The 21,470-nt window shown below is 44.3% G+C and overlaps 2 protein-coding genes across 3 annotated transcripts in view; one reads left to right on the top strand and one right to left on the bottom strand.

The window, feature by feature from the left end:
- The window catches only part of ArgRS (arginine--tRNA ligase-like protein), a 90,524-nt gene extending 89,002 nt beyond the window's left edge, over positions 1-1,522 (bottom strand). The window contains exons 1-2 of the mRNA XM_055073362.2: positions 1,418-1,522; positions 997-1,137 (exon numbers count right to left, since the gene is read on the bottom strand). Coding sequence (XP_054929337.1) covers positions 997-1,137; positions 1,418-1,501 — 225 coding nt within the window. The 5' untranslated portion in view covers positions 1,502-1,522. The remainder of the gene's footprint in view (positions 1-996; positions 1,138-1,417) is intronic.
- A 124-nt stretch (positions 1,523-1,646) lies between these two features.
- Positions 1,647-11,477, top strand: Polr1D (RNA polymerases I and III subunit AC2 l(2)37Cg). Of its 2 annotated transcripts, none has more exons than XM_050182822.3 (5): positions 1,647-1,756; positions 8,741-8,838; positions 8,905-8,981; positions 11,227-11,306; positions 11,413-11,477. In XM_050182822.3, the coding sequence occupies exons 1-5, from the start codon at positions 1,736-1,738 to the stop codon at positions 11,458-11,460; spliced, it is 324 nt and encodes a 107-aa protein (XP_050038779.1). In that variant the 5' UTR covers positions 1,647-1,735; the 3' UTR covers positions 11,461-11,477. The 2 variants fall into 2 exon arrangements, with proteins under 2 accessions (XP_050038779.1, XP_050038780.1); XM_050182823.3 differs by having other exon boundaries at positions 11,393-11,477.
- The last annotated feature ends 9,993 nt before the right edge of the window (positions 11,478-21,470 follow it).

Genomic DNA, 21,470 nt, shown 5'->3' with positions numbered 1-21,470 from the left:
GGGGTTTATGCTACACGTGTGTGGTATTGGATTGTTCAAAAGAGGCGCGTGGGCGCCATGACTCGAGAAAAAAGGAGGAAGAACAAACTGGGCTCACGCTGCGAATCTAACTGGTCAGCACTGCAGCTGCTGTTGTAAATATAACCTGTAAATAGTTGCTCGTCTTACTGACTCGTCCTTCGCATAACAATATCTATAATGAAACCTATGAATTTTGTACTGTACTATTTTTCTTTCTTTCCAATTTATTTTGAATTTCCTCCCCAGTCTCTCTGGGGGTGAACCAGAAGTAATGCGCAAGAAACAGAGTGTCACTAGATGCTCGTGCCACTAAAAACCAAACGGGAACAGCTCGTTTCTTTTTTTTCTCGTGTTTTTACCTTGCGTCATGTACCTCGAACATTTTGCAGTGCGACATACTCACTGTAGTTGCATATTAAAAGAAAATGAGACATCCACCCAATGGTAGCAACTGCTACGAAGGAAACCCATACGGGTTCCTCCAAAGAAAAGCCTCGCAGTTGAAGAAAAATTGGTCCTGGTCCAGGACTCGAACCCGGGACCACCGCCTTTCCGGGGCAGCCGCTCTACCATCTGAGCTAACCAGGCTATAGCAATTGCTACGATTGAGTGGATGTCTCATTTTCTCTTAATTACGTCTCTCCACCTTGGGGGTTTACGCATAACTGTTACGTCAGTTACATATTGTTCCCTTCACTTTTAGGGTGGCGAAGTCAACGCACCCTCTTCTACCTCGATGACCGCACAATGTTAAACGAGGTAGCAACTGACAGCAACGCATAAAATTATGCGTCTAATTTTTTTTCTTTTTTTGCTTTATAATGTTCGCTTTATTCATGATCACCTTCGATGTCGGATGGTCGCACCCGTCATGTGTCAGAACTAACATTCTGAAAAGTGGTACTCTAACGGCAACGAGCCTACCACTGCATGACGCCGACCTTCAAACACCGTATCACGACACCGTAGACTTACCCTCTTGAGTATCTGGAGCCTGTACTTGAGCTTGGCATTTTCAGCACGAAGAGCAGCCAATTCGGGCGACGCAGAGATGTCATCGCAGATGCCATTATTAAGAGCCTTTATTTCGAGGGCAATTGCCTCTGCCTCACCTTCCTGCAGGAAAAAAAAGATTGGCTATCAGAAAATACGTTCTCGACTTTCTTTGCGGTAGAATTATTATCAACGTCCAAAAAGTATCGTTGCAATACCGGTCGAAAGAGAGATTAATAAAGAAGTGGATCACAGCGTGCGATCACCAGTAAGCGCACATAACGTAATTTAACAGTAAACGAGAGAAAATAAGCACTCCAAATAAGCGTAAGCACTCCTAGACTAAGGAGCACTTATAAAATACAATTCCTGCGGAAATTAATTCGAGTCAACAGAAACGTACGGCTTTTTCAACATGCTTCGTGTATTTCTCTAACTCGGCAGGCTCCATGTTGGACAGAAAAGAAGCGCATAATCGGCTATGCATGACTTCTAAATAGTAGAACAGCGCTCAAACTAGTTTGGATCAGTTTAGATAAAACAGTAGCAATTAAATTATACTGATATTTTTACACTATTATTATTGGTAAAAGTTAGTCTGCTAAGAAACTTTTGGCTAGAGTGTTACTTGGCTAATTGTTAGGTTCTAGCCTGGTTCTAGCCTTCTAGCCGACTCCGTGTTGCATGGCATGGCCGCGCTCATAAACCATCATAAACAAACATGGTTGGATGTTTGAAGGTGGTGAGTATATTTCTGCCGTAGATTTCAAGTGTCTGATAATTATGCTATATCCTACAGTGACACTGCAATCTGGGTGCATGCGTCCGAAATTGCTTTTTAGCCGTTACACCAAGTGGTACGGCATAGCAAAAGGCTGCAGAATTCGTAGCCTTTCACTTTCCGTTCATTACTCGCTGTCTATCGCACAGAATGACGCAGCGGTCTGAAGTAACACGAGTAATGTTGGAAAAAAGTAATAATAAAAAAAAGGAAATGAGGGTAGATTTTTACAAGATACGGCTGCGGGGTTTTCTTTTAGCATATTACGCTTTGTCTGCCTTAGCTATAATTCACGTTGTTTTCCGTCGACTGTGCCACATTTTGAAACTTCTGTAATACTTCATGAAGCTGGGGAATAGTGAACTGAGGTTTTGTGTATTGCTTTATTAATGTCGGGCATCTTTTCGAACAGCACTTAAAACGCGTACATAGACAGGGACCAAAAGAACGACAAAGACAAGCGTGGTCTTCTTTTGGTCCCTGTCTATGGACGCGCTGTAAGTGATGTTTGAAACCACAGAATACCAACTAGCCGGTACCCAAACCCTGCTTCAGACATCTTTTGCCTAATTCCAGGCAATTTGCGGTGGTTTCGAAGAACTTGTTGTTGGGCGAGTTGGTACATGTTAGCGAACATAGTTTAACTGCGCCAACAAACGAACCACAGATACAGCATGGGACAAGGACGGGCGCAGACTTGCAACTAATGTTTATTCCACAAAGACCACATATAAGTACACCCCCGACATACACCACTGCGCGTGCACGAAAAAAGAAAAAGATAAAAGAAAAACCTTGTATATGCAAAACGCGACCTACCTACGCTCGTCAATAAACCTCATCTCACTGTTGTGTAAATAAACTGAGGTGTTTTGCATATACAAGGTTTTTCTTTTCTTTTTTCGCGCACGCGCAGTGGTGTATGTCGGGGGTGTGCAGAAATGGTTACAACTTCGGACAGATTGGAAATACCGATCAGACGCCGCTCTACTTTGACATGCCTGCCACCATAACCATTGAAAAGAAAGGGGCGAAGCAAGTGCGCGTTTTGTCTTCCGGCCACGAAAAAACTAGAGTCACCACAATGCTTTGTTGCACTGCGGATGGGCACAAGCTGCCCCTGTATCTTATCTTCAAACGGAAGACGCTTCTGAAAGGAATCGTGTTTCCGAGTGGTATGATTGTGCGTGCAAATGAGAAAGGTTGGATGACCACGGACTTGGTCGCTGACTGGATTGATAATGTTTGTGGAATAAACATTAGTTGCAAGCCTGCGCCCGTCCTTGTCCCATGCTGTCTCTGTGGTTCATTTGTTCGTGCAGTTAAACAATGTTCGCTAATTTGTGGTGGGCAGCTAGGTACCTGTCTTGCCTCGTTCGGGGCCTTTCAATAAAGTTAACAATCGCTGGGCAAGGTTTTGACTGGTGTCGTAAAAGTCGCGGGCCGCTTTTTTTCATTGCGACGATAGATTGGATTTTTTACAGGTACTGCTCCAGGAGGGCATGTGTAACTGGCGAACGGAGGCCTCAGGAGAGCTCCTATGGAGACGGCGCAGGATCTTCATGGCACCCAAGGGGTAGCGGGGGAATCAAAGGTGGCAGTAGGGCGGCCCTTGGGTTGGCTGTCCGTGACAGCCAACTGTCGCGGACAGTCAATCTAACACACCCCTGGCACGCTCAGGCCTCGGCGAGCCCCAACCCACGGACCAGTCCAGGTTCTAGCTTTGATGTCCCTGTTGCGGCTTTGGTGACCTGGAGCGCGCGCCGCCAATAATGCGAAATAATGACATGTTGTTACCACTAGTAAACAACACGATTGAATAAGTATAATTACGTCCAGCCGCCAACTTGTGACGCTAAGTTCAGCACTACTGTGCCCTATGACTTCTGCAACACCAGCCGGAACTTTGCCCAATCGCTGTGACGAAAGGTACGTCGGACATCAAGAATGCAGGCTTTCTCGCGCCTCACGGCGCTCTACTTTCAAAATAACATTACTGATCTTCTCGGGGGCGCAATAGCTTTGCTCATGCCGTTCTTTTCGTATGCTGCTCTCCGTGACTTTTCGCAAGCAATTCTTTAGCACTCCCCTTTGAGTTAAAACGTCCTTCTGCAAAAACATTACCAAAAATCAGTAGGCAGGAGCCGCGGAGCTAGGGAAACGAAAGCTCCTACGTATTTTTAGCTTCTGTGATTAGGGTATGTCCGATTTAGCTTTAGACACTGAATAAAAAATAGGCAGCATGTTACACTCCTGTAACATGTGAAGGCTAGAGCCTGTTGCACAAGTGGTAATGCATTAAGTTGTCTGATAGGAAGTGTCAGACTGCTTACAAGACAAAGAGCTGCAGTGTGAAGTAAACATATTGCACTGTAGGTCAGTTTCCTCAACGACACATACGAGTTCCTAATGTACTAAAGGTTATTTCTTTCTTTCATTCATTTGTTCTTTTTTTCATTTCTTCTTTCGTATTGAGCCATAGCATCTTTGCTTGCTTACAGGGGTATGAGCCATTCCAGATATTTTTTGTACCACTCGTCAACTTTTTTTAAACCACTTGATATTTTTTGAACCACACGACTAGACACCGTCTTTTTCGGGTATGAGACATTGCAACGAGCCACTTAAGGTTTTTCACATTAAAATAGGCAGATCGCACAAAAATATGTGAATCTGTGATAAGCGAAGCTTTGTTGTTGTTGCTGCTTCAAAGTATGGCTCGTAACCACGAGGGGGACTGGCCACACTGGAATAATTAAAAAGTACAATCGAGATATTGCTTAAAGGGGTAAAGGAAACCATTCTAAACTAAGCATTAGGCAACTAAATGATAACACAAATATTAAAGGGCCCGTGAAACGGTTCAGACAGATTTTGTAGACACTTAGGGTACAGCTAAAGTTAATCATTCGCACCACAATTTGTGTGAAGCGTCTCATATTAAGAGAGCTACGGATGATTACAAGTGACCCTCCTCCATAGTCCTGCATTTTCTCCTCAACTCGTTCGCCACGTGATCAGGGCTAAGCTCTGCCATCACTGGCTCTGCGCCATGATGGCACGTCATGTCATCGACTTCTGGTTCTCTAGGAGTGAGCACACGAAGCCTCTATGAACTCTCCACCAGCTCCCAGTCGACTCCAAGCGAGAGCTATCGAAGCAGCGTGCGTTGTGAGCATTCTGTCACAGCGCTGAACATGTCTGTATTCCGGTAACCACAGGCGAGTTGGGCGTTTTGATGGATGGCTGGAGGCAGAAACTCAAGCTGATGAAAGAACTTTAGCATAGACGTACGTGAGTGGCCTGATCGGCCTGTTGGCGCAGAGCTTAACCAGCCAAACAAAGCACTAATATTGGTAACAATAAAATTCAGTAACAATAAAATTCAAACAGCGCTAGACGACAGGACCAGAAGGAGGAGAAGACAAACGTGTTTGTCTTCTCCTCTTTCTGGTCCTGTCGTCTAGCGCTGTTTGAATTTTATTGTTACCATGGAACACCAACTCGCCCAATCCGCTGCCCTTCTGCATATTGCTCTAACCAAGTGTAAAACATTTTAAACATTTACAAGAACAATGTGTTGATAATTACACTCCTGCAAAAAAATTTACACCAACAGCAAAGAACACATTTCATTACTTCTACCATGTGTGGTTGAGCTCTGTGCCACCAGGTGGCTGCACCATGCAGACCATTTACATTTGCGCTTCTGCTCATTGCGTGAAACAACATGGTCAAACGGCCAGGCCCTGACCCCTTGTGTTTGCGTTTACTGGAACACTGGACTCACAAAACGCTATTGCGGTAGTAATCCTCCGGTGTAAAGTGATGGCCACAAACGCACAAATCTTGTCGCCGATCGGACAGCGGCACTCCGATGCGCTGCAGCCAGTCTGCTCGTCTGCTGCCTTGCAGAGGGGCATGATGTCTCAGCTTGACATATTGCCAGTCGCTATGTTTGCCGCCCACCACACAACAAAGTCGAATCATGGTGCTTGCGAAAAGACAGACCGACTCTGACTGTGGAGCTCTCGTCAAAATGGAGCACATTGTAACACAAGCAGACAGTTGCTGTGTGCTGGAAGTGCTTAAGTGTAGTGAGAAATTGTTCTTGTGCATTCTCTTTCTCTTACTTTCTTTCTATAGAAACAAATTAACTAGCATTCCAACTGTTACGGACAACATTTGTTCACCATAAAGTTGGAAAAATTATTGATGATGCGCCCTGGGCAGCCAATCGTATAGCTTGCCCTACCAACGTCATTGGGGTAAATGACGTCAAATGGGTAGGGGCGGCTTAAAATTCAACCGAGTGATGTGCTGCAATCGGCAGCGATGTGCATATTTAAAACCTTATAATAAATTACACGCTTTACGCGGAGCACTTAGATGCATCTATTAATGATCAGAAGGACCTACTCTAAAGACTCTGTACGTTTGCACAACATCGTCAAATTCATTTCAAGTTCCCTTTAACAGTGCCTATACATAATCTTTGGAGAAAAAATTAAATGAATATGTAAATCAACTGCTCCACGGTCAGTACCCTAGCAGCGTAACCTTGCGGATGCTTCAGTGAACTTTTGCAGAGAGTATTCATCAACCCACGGCTTGTGCCTAATTGACAGGCACCAAAGGACAAAATGTTTGGTGTAAGTGCTAAGCGCAGGTTACCAGTCAGAAATATGAGGAACATTCTGGGGAGGGATGAGAAGCGGTGGCAAGAAGTAAATAAATGGTCTATAGTTCCTGGTTCATTACAAAAAGAGCAGAGGTTAGTCATGGATAAACCAGATCTATGAAGGTAAAAATTTAGGTGGAGAACACTGCAGCGAAAGCTTAATGACGTCACCTCACACTATCGTGAAAGGCATTTGCTTGTGTTCCCCAGAAATTTTAGACGTCAAAAATCATCAGCAGAAAGTAGGGATGATTCAGTATAATTTAGAAATAAAAGGCGTTTAAATCCAGCTCCTCTTGTAAATGAGAAATGAGGAAGAACATTTAAGACCTGACCATTTAGTGAAAACGATGGGAGTGAGTCAGCTGATTCATTTACAAAGATTCCACAATGTCTAGGGACCGAAAAAAATCGGACTTCAGACATATTTTCTGGGGAAAGGGTCGAAAATATACTTGGCAGGTGTGACGGATTATAAGAAGTTCAATGTGTGCTGACCGAAAGCACATCTGTAAACAATTATTACTTTAGGTTTCTGTGGACCCAATTTTTTGATGGCCAGAATAATTGCCAGAAATTCTGATGAAGAGCAAAGGACCAGTTAAGCTGATTTGAAAAGATGCCAACTCCGGCCTTTCTGTAAAATTTTACGCTCGCAAAAATCTGTTTTTCATACTGAAACTGACAAGAACGCCATTACCACTGTGCGGGAAGTGACGTATGACTCAACTGTAGAGAACCAGTGCCCGTGTTGTCTGCTTTTCTTCCGGCTTGTCGGCTCTCTGTGCTCATCGAGCAGAGATGAGGAGCGCATTGAGGTGACCAAGCTAAGGGACCTTAGTTACCTTAGAGCGAGTGGACAACTACCGCCATATGTAGTAGTAAAGGATAGGAAGCAGCTAGGGCTTGGCACAAAGTGCATGTAAAGTTTCGCCCATTTTGCTTTCGTGGCATTGCATTCTGGCATCGCTTGTCCAGCAGTCTGTGCGCGGGTGACTGTGCTCGCGAAATGTAGCCTGTGTGGCTTCATCTGCAGTTTACATCCTTTGTGTGCATTGGCTAGTCTGCATCACACTTGCCTGCTGTGGCACGGTGCACGCTTACTCCCTGAAAGCTGGAACAAGAAAGATGTGTTCCGTCTTCCTTTGCGCCGTGTTGTGTACTGGAAAACCCTCGCTCATGTTCAAGCACGTATTCAAGCACCCGACGGCAATGCAACGCGTCGGAATTCTCTGACAATATTACTTGCATAGCATATGCTATGCATTCATAGCTCATTTAGCCTAAGTAGAATTTTGTTCCAATTGGCCTTTGATATTGAAAGTACTAATTGAGTGTGCTGTAAACCATCTGACAGGAAGACAGTGTGGCCATCCTGTTCACACATTATCATTATACAAGGTGCACTCCTGGCATTTGTGGTGTGTAACCGTTTATGAAAGCCAGTGCACCTTCTAGCATCTGAGTATTATCAGGCCGCTCCTCTCTATAATGCCTCTGGGCCTTGAGAATATTAGAAGAGGTCGGAGCACTCTCTACGCCTGTACTTTGTCACTTGAAAAACGAGTCTTTCTGCCCGCGTCTGCTCAGCTATACATGTAATCCAGAGTGCGCTTTAGTGTGTTTTATTGCTTTGACTTAGTCATTTCTATAGTCAACCAGAGGAGACTACGTCCTAGCCCCATTTTAATGAACTGGACATAGAACTCCTTATGGTACTGTAAGCACATGACAATGTGTACTACTGTATGTACTCCAGTACTTCATTCGTCCATTCATGGTGCACACCACAGGTGGGCTTTTCATTTTAAATATGGTTATGCAAACAATGCTAGCTGAATATCTGCACTCTCGGCCCATCTTAAAAGTGGTGGAAATATTGTCTATCTGGATTCCTGCATGCTTGGCGCCATACACGATTTAGCTGCCATTAGAGCAGGTAGCTTTTTCCGCACAGTTGTCCTAACCATGCAGGTGATACATTTAATTACAATGACAGTATTTACAGCTATATGCAGCACAAAGTGTTTAAAAGTTATAACGGTCAGGCAATCATAATGCACACGCCATAAAGCAGCTGGAGGCATGCTTGAACAGGCAGTTTGTTTTTCTGCTAAGCACATGGTGCTCACAATGTGTGTCCAGCTTGATGGTGTTTATTTTGCATTCTCGCAAAAGGTAGTTTTTATGCCCTGTATACAGGAAAAGATGTCAGTGTACACATGTGACCATTGAATAAACAAACCTGTGATTCTCTTTACCAGATCAAATCGCCAGAAGAAAATGAAAAATGCCGGACATTCCTTTTGGATGACCAGGATCATACGCTAGGAAATGCTCTTCGGTATATGATAATGAAGAAGTAAGTTTATTTTTCCAGTAGTGTTTCTCCATTATAGTGGCCCCAACTTAATATTTCACTTTGCAGCCCACAAGTGAAGTTCTGTGGCTATGCCATACCGCACCCCTCTGAAAGGAAGGTGCATCTTCGAATAGAAACCTATGGTAAGTCGTATTTCTGGTTATAGCTCCTAACAGACCAGCAGAAGTCACCGTTGTGTGTGTGTGTGTGTGTGTGTGTGTGTGTGTGCGTGTGCACGCACATTTTTTTCTGTGTCATATTTTTTTTTTTTTACTGCCATTTGTTTTCTTTTTTGGCTTAGGTCACTTGAGTCCTTTATTTCTCCCTACAAATTCCCTCATCATTCATGCCAGCCCACCTTGTTACTTCAGTTTCAGGTGTTAGTGGTTATTGTGGTAAAACTAAACCCTGATTTAGTGGCTTTGTCAGATCCAAGCTGTCATGTTTTAGCTATATAAATTGTTTTATGTCGTTCTCATAACAGTCATAATTGGTAACATATTGTTTTTATGTGTACAGGGTGTTTCAGCTAACTTGTGCTGAGCCTCACAAAATCCACATGTGCATTACAAGAATGCAACCAAATTAGTAACTTAGTGTTGGTGTCTGTCTTCATGAGCATTTCTTTTTTTTTTTTTACTGTGGGCTTAGGTACATAATTAAAAATAACATTTAACCAACTTTTAATGTATTGCTTTAAACACATTTTGTTCAGTGAAGTTGTAGAGCCTACTGGCATGTGTCAAAATAATTTCTTTCCGTGGTAATAGCTGCTGTGGTTTTAATTTTTCAGGGCTCCAACGGAAGTATGTGAGGTTTAAAAGATGGCCATGCGACTAGGCTCTTGCACACAGTAACGTCAGTGCCCTCAAACTCGCTACCACTGAATGATCGATGCTGCAAGCAGACTGAACGCATGAATATGCCTCAAGTGAAAATAAGGAATAGCCACACCCATCGTCTCCGACCCATCATCATCCCTCGCCAAAACCCCCTTGACCTTTTTACCCTGCCTATCAAGAGCAAAAACACTGACAGAGCTTCCAGAATTGCTACGCGTTATTTATCACATATTCCATGGCTCCATTTGCTTCATTGCTTCAACATTCAAAATATCTCGGCAAAAGTGGAAGCCAGGACCATTGTTTTCAATGCACCTTCGTTGCTGAAGGCCTGTTCATGCCTTCGACCTGTGTGTAGTATCAATCATTCATTCGTAGCATGTTTAAGTGCAATAATGTCACCATGTGCAGGCACCTAGTCTTGTGGTACTTTTTTGAATATTAGCATTTTCTTTGCATTTCAGAAATATAACGACAACAGGGTATCATTACAAAAAAAAAATTTCGATATTTGTTCATGGGCTCCACCTCTACACCATTGAAGATTTTTGTGCCTAAAGTAATACGTTAAAAGCTGGTTAATTAGTTATTGGCAAATAATGACCTAAGCTCCTAGTGAAAGAACACCCCAAGTTGCTCAGGAAGACCTCGAATAATAATACTAAGTTGATTGCATTCTCATGATGCACACGTAGATGTTTTATAGATTGGCATTAGTTAGCTGAAACACTGTATGTCAGGGACAGAAGTGCTGCCCCAATCGCGCCAACTTGTGCCAACCCATCGAGCTGCTCGATGGAGGATAAGTTGCTTCACCTAATTCTTGGGCGGGGGGGAGGGGGGAGCACATCTAGGTACTCGGCAATAATAATGGAGTGACTGTGCCACTGGATCTTGATGCCCTTGGAGCACATAGTGTGTTGCCTTGTGTCTGGCATTCACTTCAAATGATGAGCAGTAGTCGAACAAGGAATGTCGCTGAGGCTAACATTTTGACCGAGGGACTTGTCTTTATCAGGGCGGACTTCGACTAGTGCCTTTGTCAAAACGTTGGCTTCAGTGACATTCCTTGTTAGACTATTGCTCATCATTTCAAGTTTCCATCTTCTTGTGAAGTTATGTCTTGTCTGGCACTCTCTTTGTAAGACTCGTAGCACTTAAGTGCAAACTGGACGATATTGAGTGCACACTATACAGATAAAGTTGTGAACTAACTTGGAAGAACCATACACAGCGATCGCTATAGAAGTACGCCTTGATTGGTTTGTAACTAAATTTATAAATTTTGTGCGTAGAAGTACAGCATGTTATTGGAAAGGAACTGGCAATTCACATCCAGTTATTCAAGCCCCAGCTGCAAGCTGCCAACTATTCAATGTGTGTCACAGAAAAGTTTGTATAGCTTAGCTGTAACACACCTCACATGCTGCTTCACAAGTTACAAGGCTTGTTGATTCGCTGTAAATCCCTTTTGCAAAGCTCAGTAATGTATGCAATGTGTTGGTTGTCAGTTACAGTGGATTTGTGTTGTTCCTTGATATATTAGGCACAACTGCAGTTGAGGCACTGAAAAAGGGCTTGCAAGACCTGCATGAGATGAGTGAGCACATTCTGAAGGAGTTTGAGGTGTGTATTCAAAGCGTGCTGTTAGCTACTCTAACATAGTGTGTTGTTGCTAGTATAGTTCAGTAGTTTTCATTGTTTTTCTAAAGGTGTTAATTTTCTGTTGCAGAAAACGGTGGAGAAGCACAAAGCAATGAACACAATGAATGTTGAATGATATACTTTATTTGTTAAGGCTGTTCTTTCTGTGTGGTCATTTCATTTCGAAAGATTTCCAGTCATTCTGGCCTCAGGTAACCCCAACAACGTTCAACCCGTGCCAAGCAACCTCTTTAAGAACTTGTCGCTAATTTCATCACTAAATGATGAAAATGGCGGGACGACAACTGTATGACGAGAATTGGATGATAACAATGGAATGACCGCGACACCATTATGACAACAGTACGCAACAAATGCAAGATAACCACCGTATGTCGACGACACAATGACGACGATGGCATGACAGTGGCGGAAAAATCACGATTGAGTGACGAAAACATTATTATGATGGAATGACGTCGCTAAAACTGTGAAGGCGATATGACAACAATTTGATGATGTTTCTGAAATGAGGATGGTAGACAGCGTTACGAGAACATGATTACAATGGTATTACCATGTCTGTGTGAAGACAATGGAATGATGACAACGGTAGGCATCATAACCCCGAGGACATAACTGTAGTGACTCAAGTTAGATATATACGTAGTTACTCGCATAATAATTGCACTTTTTTGTAAAAAAAATTGACACAAATTCATGGGTGCGACATTATGCGGGTTAAATTTCCCACGAAAAGAAGCATTTTCTTTTTTCATCCAGCATTTGCTGTGGGATGACAAGCAGGTGGGTACTGCTGTCAGTGCGGGCCACCAAAACAAAAATGGCGGCCGGCGAAGCAAGTAGAACGTGCTGAACGCGATTATTTTTCTTCTCGTGAGTACATTACGTGCATTGAAACAGTTTCTTCCGTATCAGTAATGAATAATATCGTTAATGTCGGCAAGTTTGTGACAATAACTTAGCCATGTCCACTTTGAGGGGACAGAAGCAGAGATGGGCGCACTTAGCTGCCTGTGACATAGAAACACATGGCGGGCTTGCTTGTGTTTCTATGTGTTTCTTGTGTTTCTATGTGTTGCTTGTGTTTCTAGGCGCCATGTGTTTCTATGTCACTGGCAGCTAAGCGCGCCCATCTCTGTTTCTGTCCCTTCAAAGTGGACAATTTTTTAGAAGCCCATGTGAGATGCGCACTCTTTCTCAGTAGTGCTGTACGCGTGTTCTCGATTAGTGAATTTCTGACTCGTAAAGGACCGGGTGTTCCTTGTAGCTCTCTTCCTTTTGGTATAGTACAATGCACATGCCTCACTCGCATCGCATTGAACCACAAATCTCTTTATGCAGTCCAGTGATCTTAGCACGGGCTGACTTGTCGGCACGCTCTTCAGTGCGCTAAAAGAGGATTCCTTTCGTCCCAGAGGACACCATGTGGCTCTTTTTTAAAGAGCATCAGTTAAAGCTCTATATAGCTAGTTCAGAATACCTAGGGATGTACCATTGATAGCATCTGGCGACCCCTAAGAATGATCGCATATCGGTCTTTGTGCGAGGCCGCGGGAAATCTCATATCGCAACCACCTTTAGCCCAGAGGGACGGCAACGGCCTTGTCTGATTACATGACCGAAGTAGATCACTTCCGCTCACGGCATTGCACCATTCGGCATTGTGGTGCCTTGACGGTGAAGCTTGCTTCGTGCAAGTGCGCCAGCACTGCCCTCAGGTATTGCATATGATCCGACCAGGATGCAGAATATACTGCGACATCATCTAAGTAAGGCAAGGCGAACTCTTCCTGTTCTTGCAACACTTTGTCCATAAGTCTTCAAAAACAGTATGGTGCATTTTTCAAACCAAAGCTTAGGACCTTAAGGCGGAACGTTCCCAATGGAGGTATGAAGGCGGAATATCTGCTAGCCCGCTCTGTCAGCGGAACCTGCCACTAGCCCCAAACTAGATCCAGTGTAAAAATTAATCGGCCGCTACTAGCTTTCTCGATGCACTCTTTGATGTTTGGTATGGGATAAATATGTTCATCAGTCATTGCATTTAGCCTGCGGTAATCTAGGCAAGGACTCTGATCCTTGCCCGGCATCTTAACTAAGATCAAAGGCGAGGTGTAATCGCTCTCGCAACACTCGATCATACCTAGAGTAAATTTTTTCCACCGCCGCATCCATGATCTCACGTTGGTGTGGTGACAGTCGATAAGCCTTTGAACGTGCCGGCTCCAAAAAAGTGAGCTCGATGTCGTCGGTAACAACCGATGTCGCAGAACTGATAGTTGAGCTAGTTGGTAAGTATTCATGGTGAAAGTTCTACCCCTCACAATAGACAAGGACACAGAGAAAGTGGACACACGAGCGCTTGTGTGTCCACTTTTGCCTGTGTCCTTGTCTATTTTGTGCACTACAAATTTCACCACATAAAGCAATGCCTTTCATGGCCTATCTACAAATAAGTCCTCAAATTCTTGCAGGATTACCTGCAGCTCCATCATTTGTTGAGGCTCCAGCTGCACTTTAGAGACTATGGTTCCCTAATTGTTCTCTAGCCTCTCCGTTAGTGACTGGCAGGATCCCCGGAAGCTCCACCTCAATCTCGGTTAGGTTGGTTAGTTTGGGTTTAATGGCACAAAGGCAACTAAGGCCATGCTACGCCAGACGCAAGACAGAATGAAACGCAACGTTAGAGCAGGTAAACTTGCATTACATTAAAGTTGGTGTAAATAACCAGTTTTTTCTGAAAAGTCGGACAGGTGAGCAAATGGCACTAGGGGATCATCTGCTTGTTATAGTGCAGGGTGTAATGGAGTGTGCAAATTCTACAGGCTGGTGCAATAACCTCCATCTCAGTGTGTTGATGTGTGGACATGTTATTAGGATGTGTATGACTGTGAGAGGTCCATGGCATTTTTCGCAGGTTGGCGGGTTTTCTTTTCGGAGGAGGAAATTGTGCGTCAGATGTGTGTGTCCAATTCGAAGTTGACACAAGATCACCTCGTAAAACCGTTGCTGGTGTCTGCATGATTTCCACTCGCCAATTACAGGTTTGATGAGATATGTAGCTTATTCTTTAAACATTTGTCCCAATCGTATTGCCATTTTGACGTCAAGGCCTTCAGAATCACATTGATACTGTCTTTATATGGAAGTGCTGTATTTCTAATGTTTTCATACGCTGCCGTTGATGCGCACCTATCCGCTGCTTCGTTACCCGGTATACCAACATGACTTGGTACCCAGCAAAACCTAATTGACCTACCGTATTTGTTTATTGTTATCATGTTTAAGATATCCCCTATCAGGGGTTTACATTCGGATTTCATGTGAAGAGCCTTTAACGTGCTTAGTGAATCGGTGTATATGATCGTGTTTTCTAGTTTTTCAGTGATGATTTTTTTAACCACAGTCCATATTGCATAGACTTCAGCTGTGTAGACCGAGGCATGCTGTGGCAAACGAATACTTCCTTCCCAATGTTCTGTCATGGCCCCCACACCCACGTGTTCTTTTGTTTTAGAGCCATCAGTGTAAAATTCCATGTAATTTTGATATTTGTCCTGTAGAAAGCAGAATTCTTGTATAATGTGTTCATGTGGGGTGTCTTTCTTCTTTAAATGTGTCTATGTCCAATCACATAACGGCGCGAAATCGTGCCACGGGGGGCAAACGCTGTGGCTTTCTCGCAACCTGGAGGACTTCGCGAGGAATGTTATAATCGCAAATATATTCCTCATATCGCAGGACAAGTGGCTTAATCATGTTTGGTTTGTTTGTATAGTGTAAGCGTGAGTTACACTGTGTGACAATGTTGAAGCATATGTGTTGTGGTGACGACTGAATTCTGAGTACGTAAGAAAGAGTTGGTAGCACTCTGTGCTGCTGTAAAGGAGGTTCATTTCAGTCAACATACAAACTCTCAATCTCATCTCACTCTCAATCTCACCTCAATCTTATCGGAAACGTTTAGCATCATGAATACAACTGCTTCCCATTCCCTGTAAGGCTTGAGCAGATTGGAGTGATGAAACTGCTGTATCTTCCGCTTTCCAGGCATGGCTTGTAACGCAGTTAGTGCCAGACAGTTTCTGAACCACGTTTGCGGGACCTTCCCACTGCACCTCGAATTTGTTTTTCTGCAATGGTAGCAGAATCGTTACTTTATTGCCGACTTGAAATCGACAGGTCTTGGCTGTCCGGTCATAATACACTTTAGACCTATACTAGGCCTTAGATATGGCATCTTCTGACAACTTCTGCGCCTTCCTTAAGCGTTCTAGTAGCTTAAGAGGAAGTTTTAGCTCGGGCCCAACTCTGACACGGCCTCTTCATTAAATACATTTAAAACAGAAAAACGTTTTCCTGAGATAACTCCTGGACCGATTTTAATGAAATTTGTTGTATTTGAAAGAAAAAGGTAAATTCTAGGGACTGTCCGAAGCGGAATTTTGAGTTAAGGCCTGAATTTTGTTGAAAGACTTCAAACATCTGTAAGTTAAAAAAACATTGACCCTCAAAGTTTACAAATTAATAGCTCTGCGTCAAGAACAGATATTGCGGTTCTTTAAATGGCATCCATTAGATCATTCAAAGTCGACAAATTCTATATGTCAATATATATCCTATGGGAATTTGTTACGTTGCGTACAAGGGTACTGAAAAATCTGTATTTCGATATCAAATTTTTTTAGATTCATGTGTAACATATTTTGTCCGCTTTAGATGCACTATTACATCAATTCACATAATTGTGCTATCATTTTTCATTGCCGAGTTGTAAAATTGATAATTTTGTTTTCTGAACATTTTCGATTTTTGCCACTATATAATAAAAAATTTACGAGCTAAATAAAAAATTCGAAACCAACAGTCTCTAGATTTTAAGTTCTTTTAAGTGCAACAAACCTTTTCAATTTTGGTGCAGTGGTTGCCGAGAAACACGAATGCTACTTTTACATGTATTTAGATAGGAACACCCGAGCTAAAGCTTTCTCTTAAGTAGTACTCGACCACAACTGGTCTTCCCCGCGCCATTCCCATGATTCGCGGAGCATGCGCAGCGACGATCGTAGCTCTGCTGGCGAAAAACCTGTTGCTTCATGCGGCGCGCTCCCCAACACCAACATGGTAGCAGGCAAGCACAGCTCAGACTTTCTTTCGAAGCATAACACCCTTGACGCACGCTTCATAATAGAGCGTAGCTTGTCTATGGAATTGGACTGCGGATGGTACATTGAGTTATGAATTAGCCTTGCTGCACATCGTTTTAGAAAGGTCGTGGTTAGGGTACTAGTAAACACGGTGCCTTGGTCGGACTGAACTTCGGCGGGAAAACCAACTCACGCGAATATAGAGAGGGGCGCATTAACTATTTCCACCGAACTAAGTTCTTGAGGTGGGACCGCTTCGGTGAACTTAGTAGCGTGGTCAGATTGCTTTCAAAATATGACGGTATCCCGAGGTTGTTACGGGAAGTGGGCCTACTGTGTGGACTACGAGCCGGCAAAAGGGCTCAATGATGTTCGGCACTAGCTTCAGCGGCGCTCTTGCGTTTTCACGCGGCTTCCTCACGCGCTGACGCGTGTCCGGCGCCTCACAAGAGGCAATGGACACAACACCTATCCCCACGGCGCACCAAGCGCCTAAGGAGCGGCGAGGCTCCCTCGAACGCTCCAAAAAAGGCAAAACCCCGGTTGCAGGGCCTCGCAAGGGTTCTGTAATCTAATTCATTATTTCTGTTTCCGTATACACAGCACCAATTTACATTAAATATGGATACACAAATCATACAATGGAATGTCAGAGGTCTTCTGAGAAACCTTGACGATGTACAAGAACTCATCCACCAACACAATCCAAAAGTGCTGTGTTTACAGGAAACACACCTAAAATCAAAACACACAAACTTTCTCCGACAGTATATAGCCTTTCGTAAAGATCGCGATGATGGTGTCGCATCATCGGGCGGTGTTGCCATTGTCATCCACAAAAGCGTTGCGTGTCAACATTTACAGCTACAAACGCCTCTTGAGGCAGTGGCGGTTCGAGCTGTTCTCCTAAACAGACTCATTACCATTTGTTCCCTTTACATACCCCCACATTACAATTTAAACAAACATGAATTTCAGTCCTTTATAGACGAATTGCCTGAACCTTACGTTGTTCTTGGCGACTTCAATGCGCACAGTTGCCTGTGGGGCGACTCTCGTAAAGACGCACGAGGTCGTCTTGTTGAACAGTTCCTTTTCTCTTCTGGTGCGTGCCTTCTGAATAAGAAGGAAGCCACATATTACTGTCTTGCATACAAAACCTTCTCTTCAATTGATCTCGGCATAGTTTCTCCATCCATACTGCCCCAACTCGAATGGGAAGTTACAAACAATCCTTACGGGAGTGCCCCATACTGATAAGAACATGTAAAGAAAACGAATATCCTCCACAAGCTCCTAGGTGGAAGATAGACACAGCCGACTGGGAGAAATTTCGAACTCTCACCAGCATCTCATGGGCCGACATTCCTTCTTTAGAAATTGATGCTGCTGTGGATTATCTTACATCATTCATAATAGATGCCGCAGCAAAATGCTTATCCGAAGTAAGTGGTCTGGCATGCAAACGACATCTACCGTGGTGGAACAGCGAATGTAGGATCAACGTTACTAGACTAGCTTCAGTTGTAAAACTCCCCGCCCGCGCGCTTACAGCCGCTGTCGCCACTTCTGTGACAGCCGCCAGAGGGCAACGCTGTTCCATCGGGCTCCACAGCAGACGCCTCGTAACAGCCTTGAGCTCGAGCGGACGGGAAGTTTGCGCGTGTTCCACGCTCGCTGGCGTTCTCCCTTCTCCGAATTAGCGATACCACGAGAAAGCGCTATCCACCTACAGCAATAAGATTTATCGCGACAGTTCGTTAATACTGAACGAAGGGTAAACTGCACGAGAGGAAGAAACGTATACAGCGAAGCGCAGAAGCTGCGTTTCTAAATTATACGAGGAAAATGCCAGCAAACTTGAGAGTGGAAAAAATCAAGAGGCCGACATAGACAAAGGGACAGGAAGGTGGCTTGTCACCACATTCCTGGTCACCACCAGCCGCCTTCCTGTCTCTTTGTCTATGTCTGCCTCTCGATTTTTTCTACTGTCCAAGTTTGCTGGCATTTTCCTAGTATAACCATGTACCAACTAACCCAACAAGCCACTCTCATGAGCGTTTCTAATTGTCGTGTGTTTCTTCCTGTCGTCTTAACGTTTCGCGCAGTGTAGGCACACGAGCCTGAATATCTGGCCAAAGTGCGTTATTGTACGGTGATCTTCATCCCCACCAAAGCTTCTCACCACACCAAAGAAGCGCTACAAAAAGAAAGATGAGGTCAGTCTTTGAACACACAAGCCACACACAAAAAATAAGAAAAAAGAAGGAAGTCGGATTTTTCATTCCGTGAAGATGCTTAATCAGCGAAGCTGAAAGGTGCGGCCACTGTGTTTATCACTGGGTTTTAATCCCAAGGGTTTATTAAAATGTTTCTCACTTATGAGGCTACAAACACAATCGGCTGCGACGGAGAGAACGACGTCACTGACGGTATGCCCGCAGTCCGCAGTTGTCGCTTGTGTTCGATGTCTCGAGTTTGCTTGGCGGCGTGGTTAGCAGCCTTCGCCTGCGATTTGCCGCTTGTAATTCTTCAAAATTAAATCTTTCCGTTACGTAAGACCATGAGTGGCTCATACCCCCCTAAACGAGGCCTCCCCATTACGACGACAGAAGTGAAGTGAAATTCTACGCTGGAAAGATGAACGGCCACGCAGCCAGCTGTGGAAGACGACGACGAACGCGGGAGCAGTGGCACGAGCGCGTGCCGTTGATTTTGCAGAGAGTTCCCGGTCGGCACGAGGAATCGCTCTGTTTCACGCCGAGCCAAGCGTCGCATTGCTGGGAGCACAGAAAAAGTGGTGCGCCGAACTGTCGACATCGTTCCGTTAGCGGCCTATGTAGTCAGGTACGTAGCTCGTCGGCATCGTCTGCTGATATTCTTAAGAAACTCGGGGAAGGCTACAGTTCTACGGATGACATGCTTGCTGAAATTCGCCGTCCACAACGAAGCACAGAATACACCAGCGCTGCACCGCCTACTTAGTCCTGCCCGCCCGCGTAGCCGGCAAGTGAGGAAGTGAAGCCGGGCGCGACTGCAGCACCACGAAGGCGCGGGCGGGTGGCGGTTCCACTCAGCGGCACCGAGTTTTAAAACTGAAGCTAGTCTAGTAACGTTGTGTAGGATCGCCCGTAAGAATCAGAACAAGGCGTGGGGGTTGCTACGTGCTTCTCCCACAGCAGAGAACCTTATGAACTTTAAAAAAGTAAAGTCCCAAGGCAGGCGAACCCGCCGACAGGCCAAAAGAGAAAGTTGGCACAAGTTTTTGTCGAGTATTAACTCGTTCAGAGATGAGGCCAAAGCCTGGAACAGGGTGAATAGGATTAGAGGGCGCCAAACATATTCACTCCCTCTGGTAAACACACAGGGTGATACACTGCAAGACCAGGCAGACTCACTTGGGGAGTATTTTGAGAACGTGTCAAGTTCAACAAATTATTCACAATCCTTCCTCAAATACAAACGAATAGAAGAACGTAAGCCTTTCAACAGAAAATGTCGTCAAAATCAACCGTACAACCGTCCTTTTAGTATTGCAGAGTTTAGAGCTGCCTTGAGCGCATGCAAGAGCTCTGCACCGGGATCTGACAGAATCATGTATGAAATGCTGAAAAACTTACACAATGACACGCAAGTTACACTACTTACACTTTTCAACACTATCTGGGACACAGGGCACCTTCCGACTGCATGGAAAGAAGCCATTGTGGTCTCTGTTTTAAAACAAGGCAAAGATCCTTCCTCAGTGGCAAGCTACCGCCCGATAGCCCTCACAAGTTGCATGTGTAAGGTATTTGAAAAAATGATAAATCGGCGCCTCATCCATTTCCTTGAACAGAACAAAATACTTGATCCCTATCAGTGTGGTTTCAGGGAAGGGCGCTCCACAACTGATCACCTTGTACGTATTGAAGCAAACATCCGTGACGCATTTGTACACAAACAGTTTTTCCTATCCATATTCCTCGATATGGAGAAGGCATACGACACAACGTGGCGATACGGGATCTTAAGAGACTTGGCAGAAATGGGCATTCATGGTAATATGCTAAACCTCATAGAAAGCTATTTGTCCAATCGCACATTCCGTGTAAAAGTCGGCAATGTACTGTCACGTCCTTTTACACAAGAAACTGGTGTACCCCAGGGAGGCGTGCTTAGCTGCATGCTCTTTATAGTGATGATGAACACGCTTCGTGCTTCATTACCTCCGGCCATTTTTTACTCTATCTATGTGGACGACATTCAAATAGCTTTTAAATCCTGTAACCTCGCAGTGTGCGAGAGACAGGTACAGCATGGTTTGAACAAAGTATCAGAATGGGCAGAGAAAAACGGATATAAAATCAATCCTCACAAAAGTTCTTGTGTACTTTTTAAACGAAAGAGAGGCCTGGTCCCGGATCCTTGCTTAGAACTGTGTGGACAACAAATTCCTATCAACAAAGAGCACAAATTCCTAGGTATTATACTTGACGATAGACTCACTTTCATTCCGCACATCAAATATCTGAAAGAAAAATGTCTAAAAACAATGAACTTAATGAAACTTCTATCCAAGACTACGTGGGGTAGTGACAGAAAGTGCCTAATGAATCTGTATAAGAGCCTCATCCGGTCACGATTAGATTATGGTGCTGTGGTATATAACTCTGCCGCCCCAAGCGCGCTAAAGATGCTAGACCCGGTTCACCATCTAGGTATCCATTTAGCCACGGGCGCTTTCAGAACAAGCCCGATTGAAAGCTTATATGCCGAATCGAATGAATGGTCTCTCCACCTACAAAGATCATACAACAGCTTTACATATTTCCTTAAAGTACGCTCTAATCCTGAACATCCATGTTTTGATACCGTTACCGATATGACGTGCGCTACACTTTTCAGCAATCGCCCCTCTATAAGACGGCCTTTCTCGCTGCGTGTGAAAGAGCTTAGCGATGAAATGCATGTCCCACTCCTCGAGCATCGCCTA

Source organism: Dermacentor andersoni, chromosome 4 (assembly GCF_023375885.2).
Source record: "Dermacentor andersoni chromosome 4, qqDerAnde1_hic_scaffold, whole genome shotgun sequence".
In the NCBI taxonomy this organism is placed as follows: domain Eukaryota; kingdom Metazoa; phylum Arthropoda; class Arachnida; order Ixodida; family Ixodidae; genus Dermacentor; species Dermacentor andersoni.
The sequence above is the reverse complement of the archived record's forward strand: the minus strand, read 5'-3'. Positions and strand labels throughout refer to the sequence as shown.

Excerpts from the sequence above, each read along its gene's own strand:
- Polr1D (XM_050182822.3), top strand. The coding sequence starts at position 1,736 with ATGGTTGGATGTTTGAAGGTG. Across the intron at positions 8,982-11,226 it reads TCTTCGAATAGAAACCTATG|GCACAACTGCAGTTGAGGCA; the intron begins GTAAGTCGTATT and ends TTGATATATTAG. Across the intron at positions 11,307-11,412 it reads ACATTCTGAAGGAGTTTGAG|AAAACGGTGGAGAAGCACAA; the intron begins GTGTGTATTCAA and ends TTTCTGTTGCAG.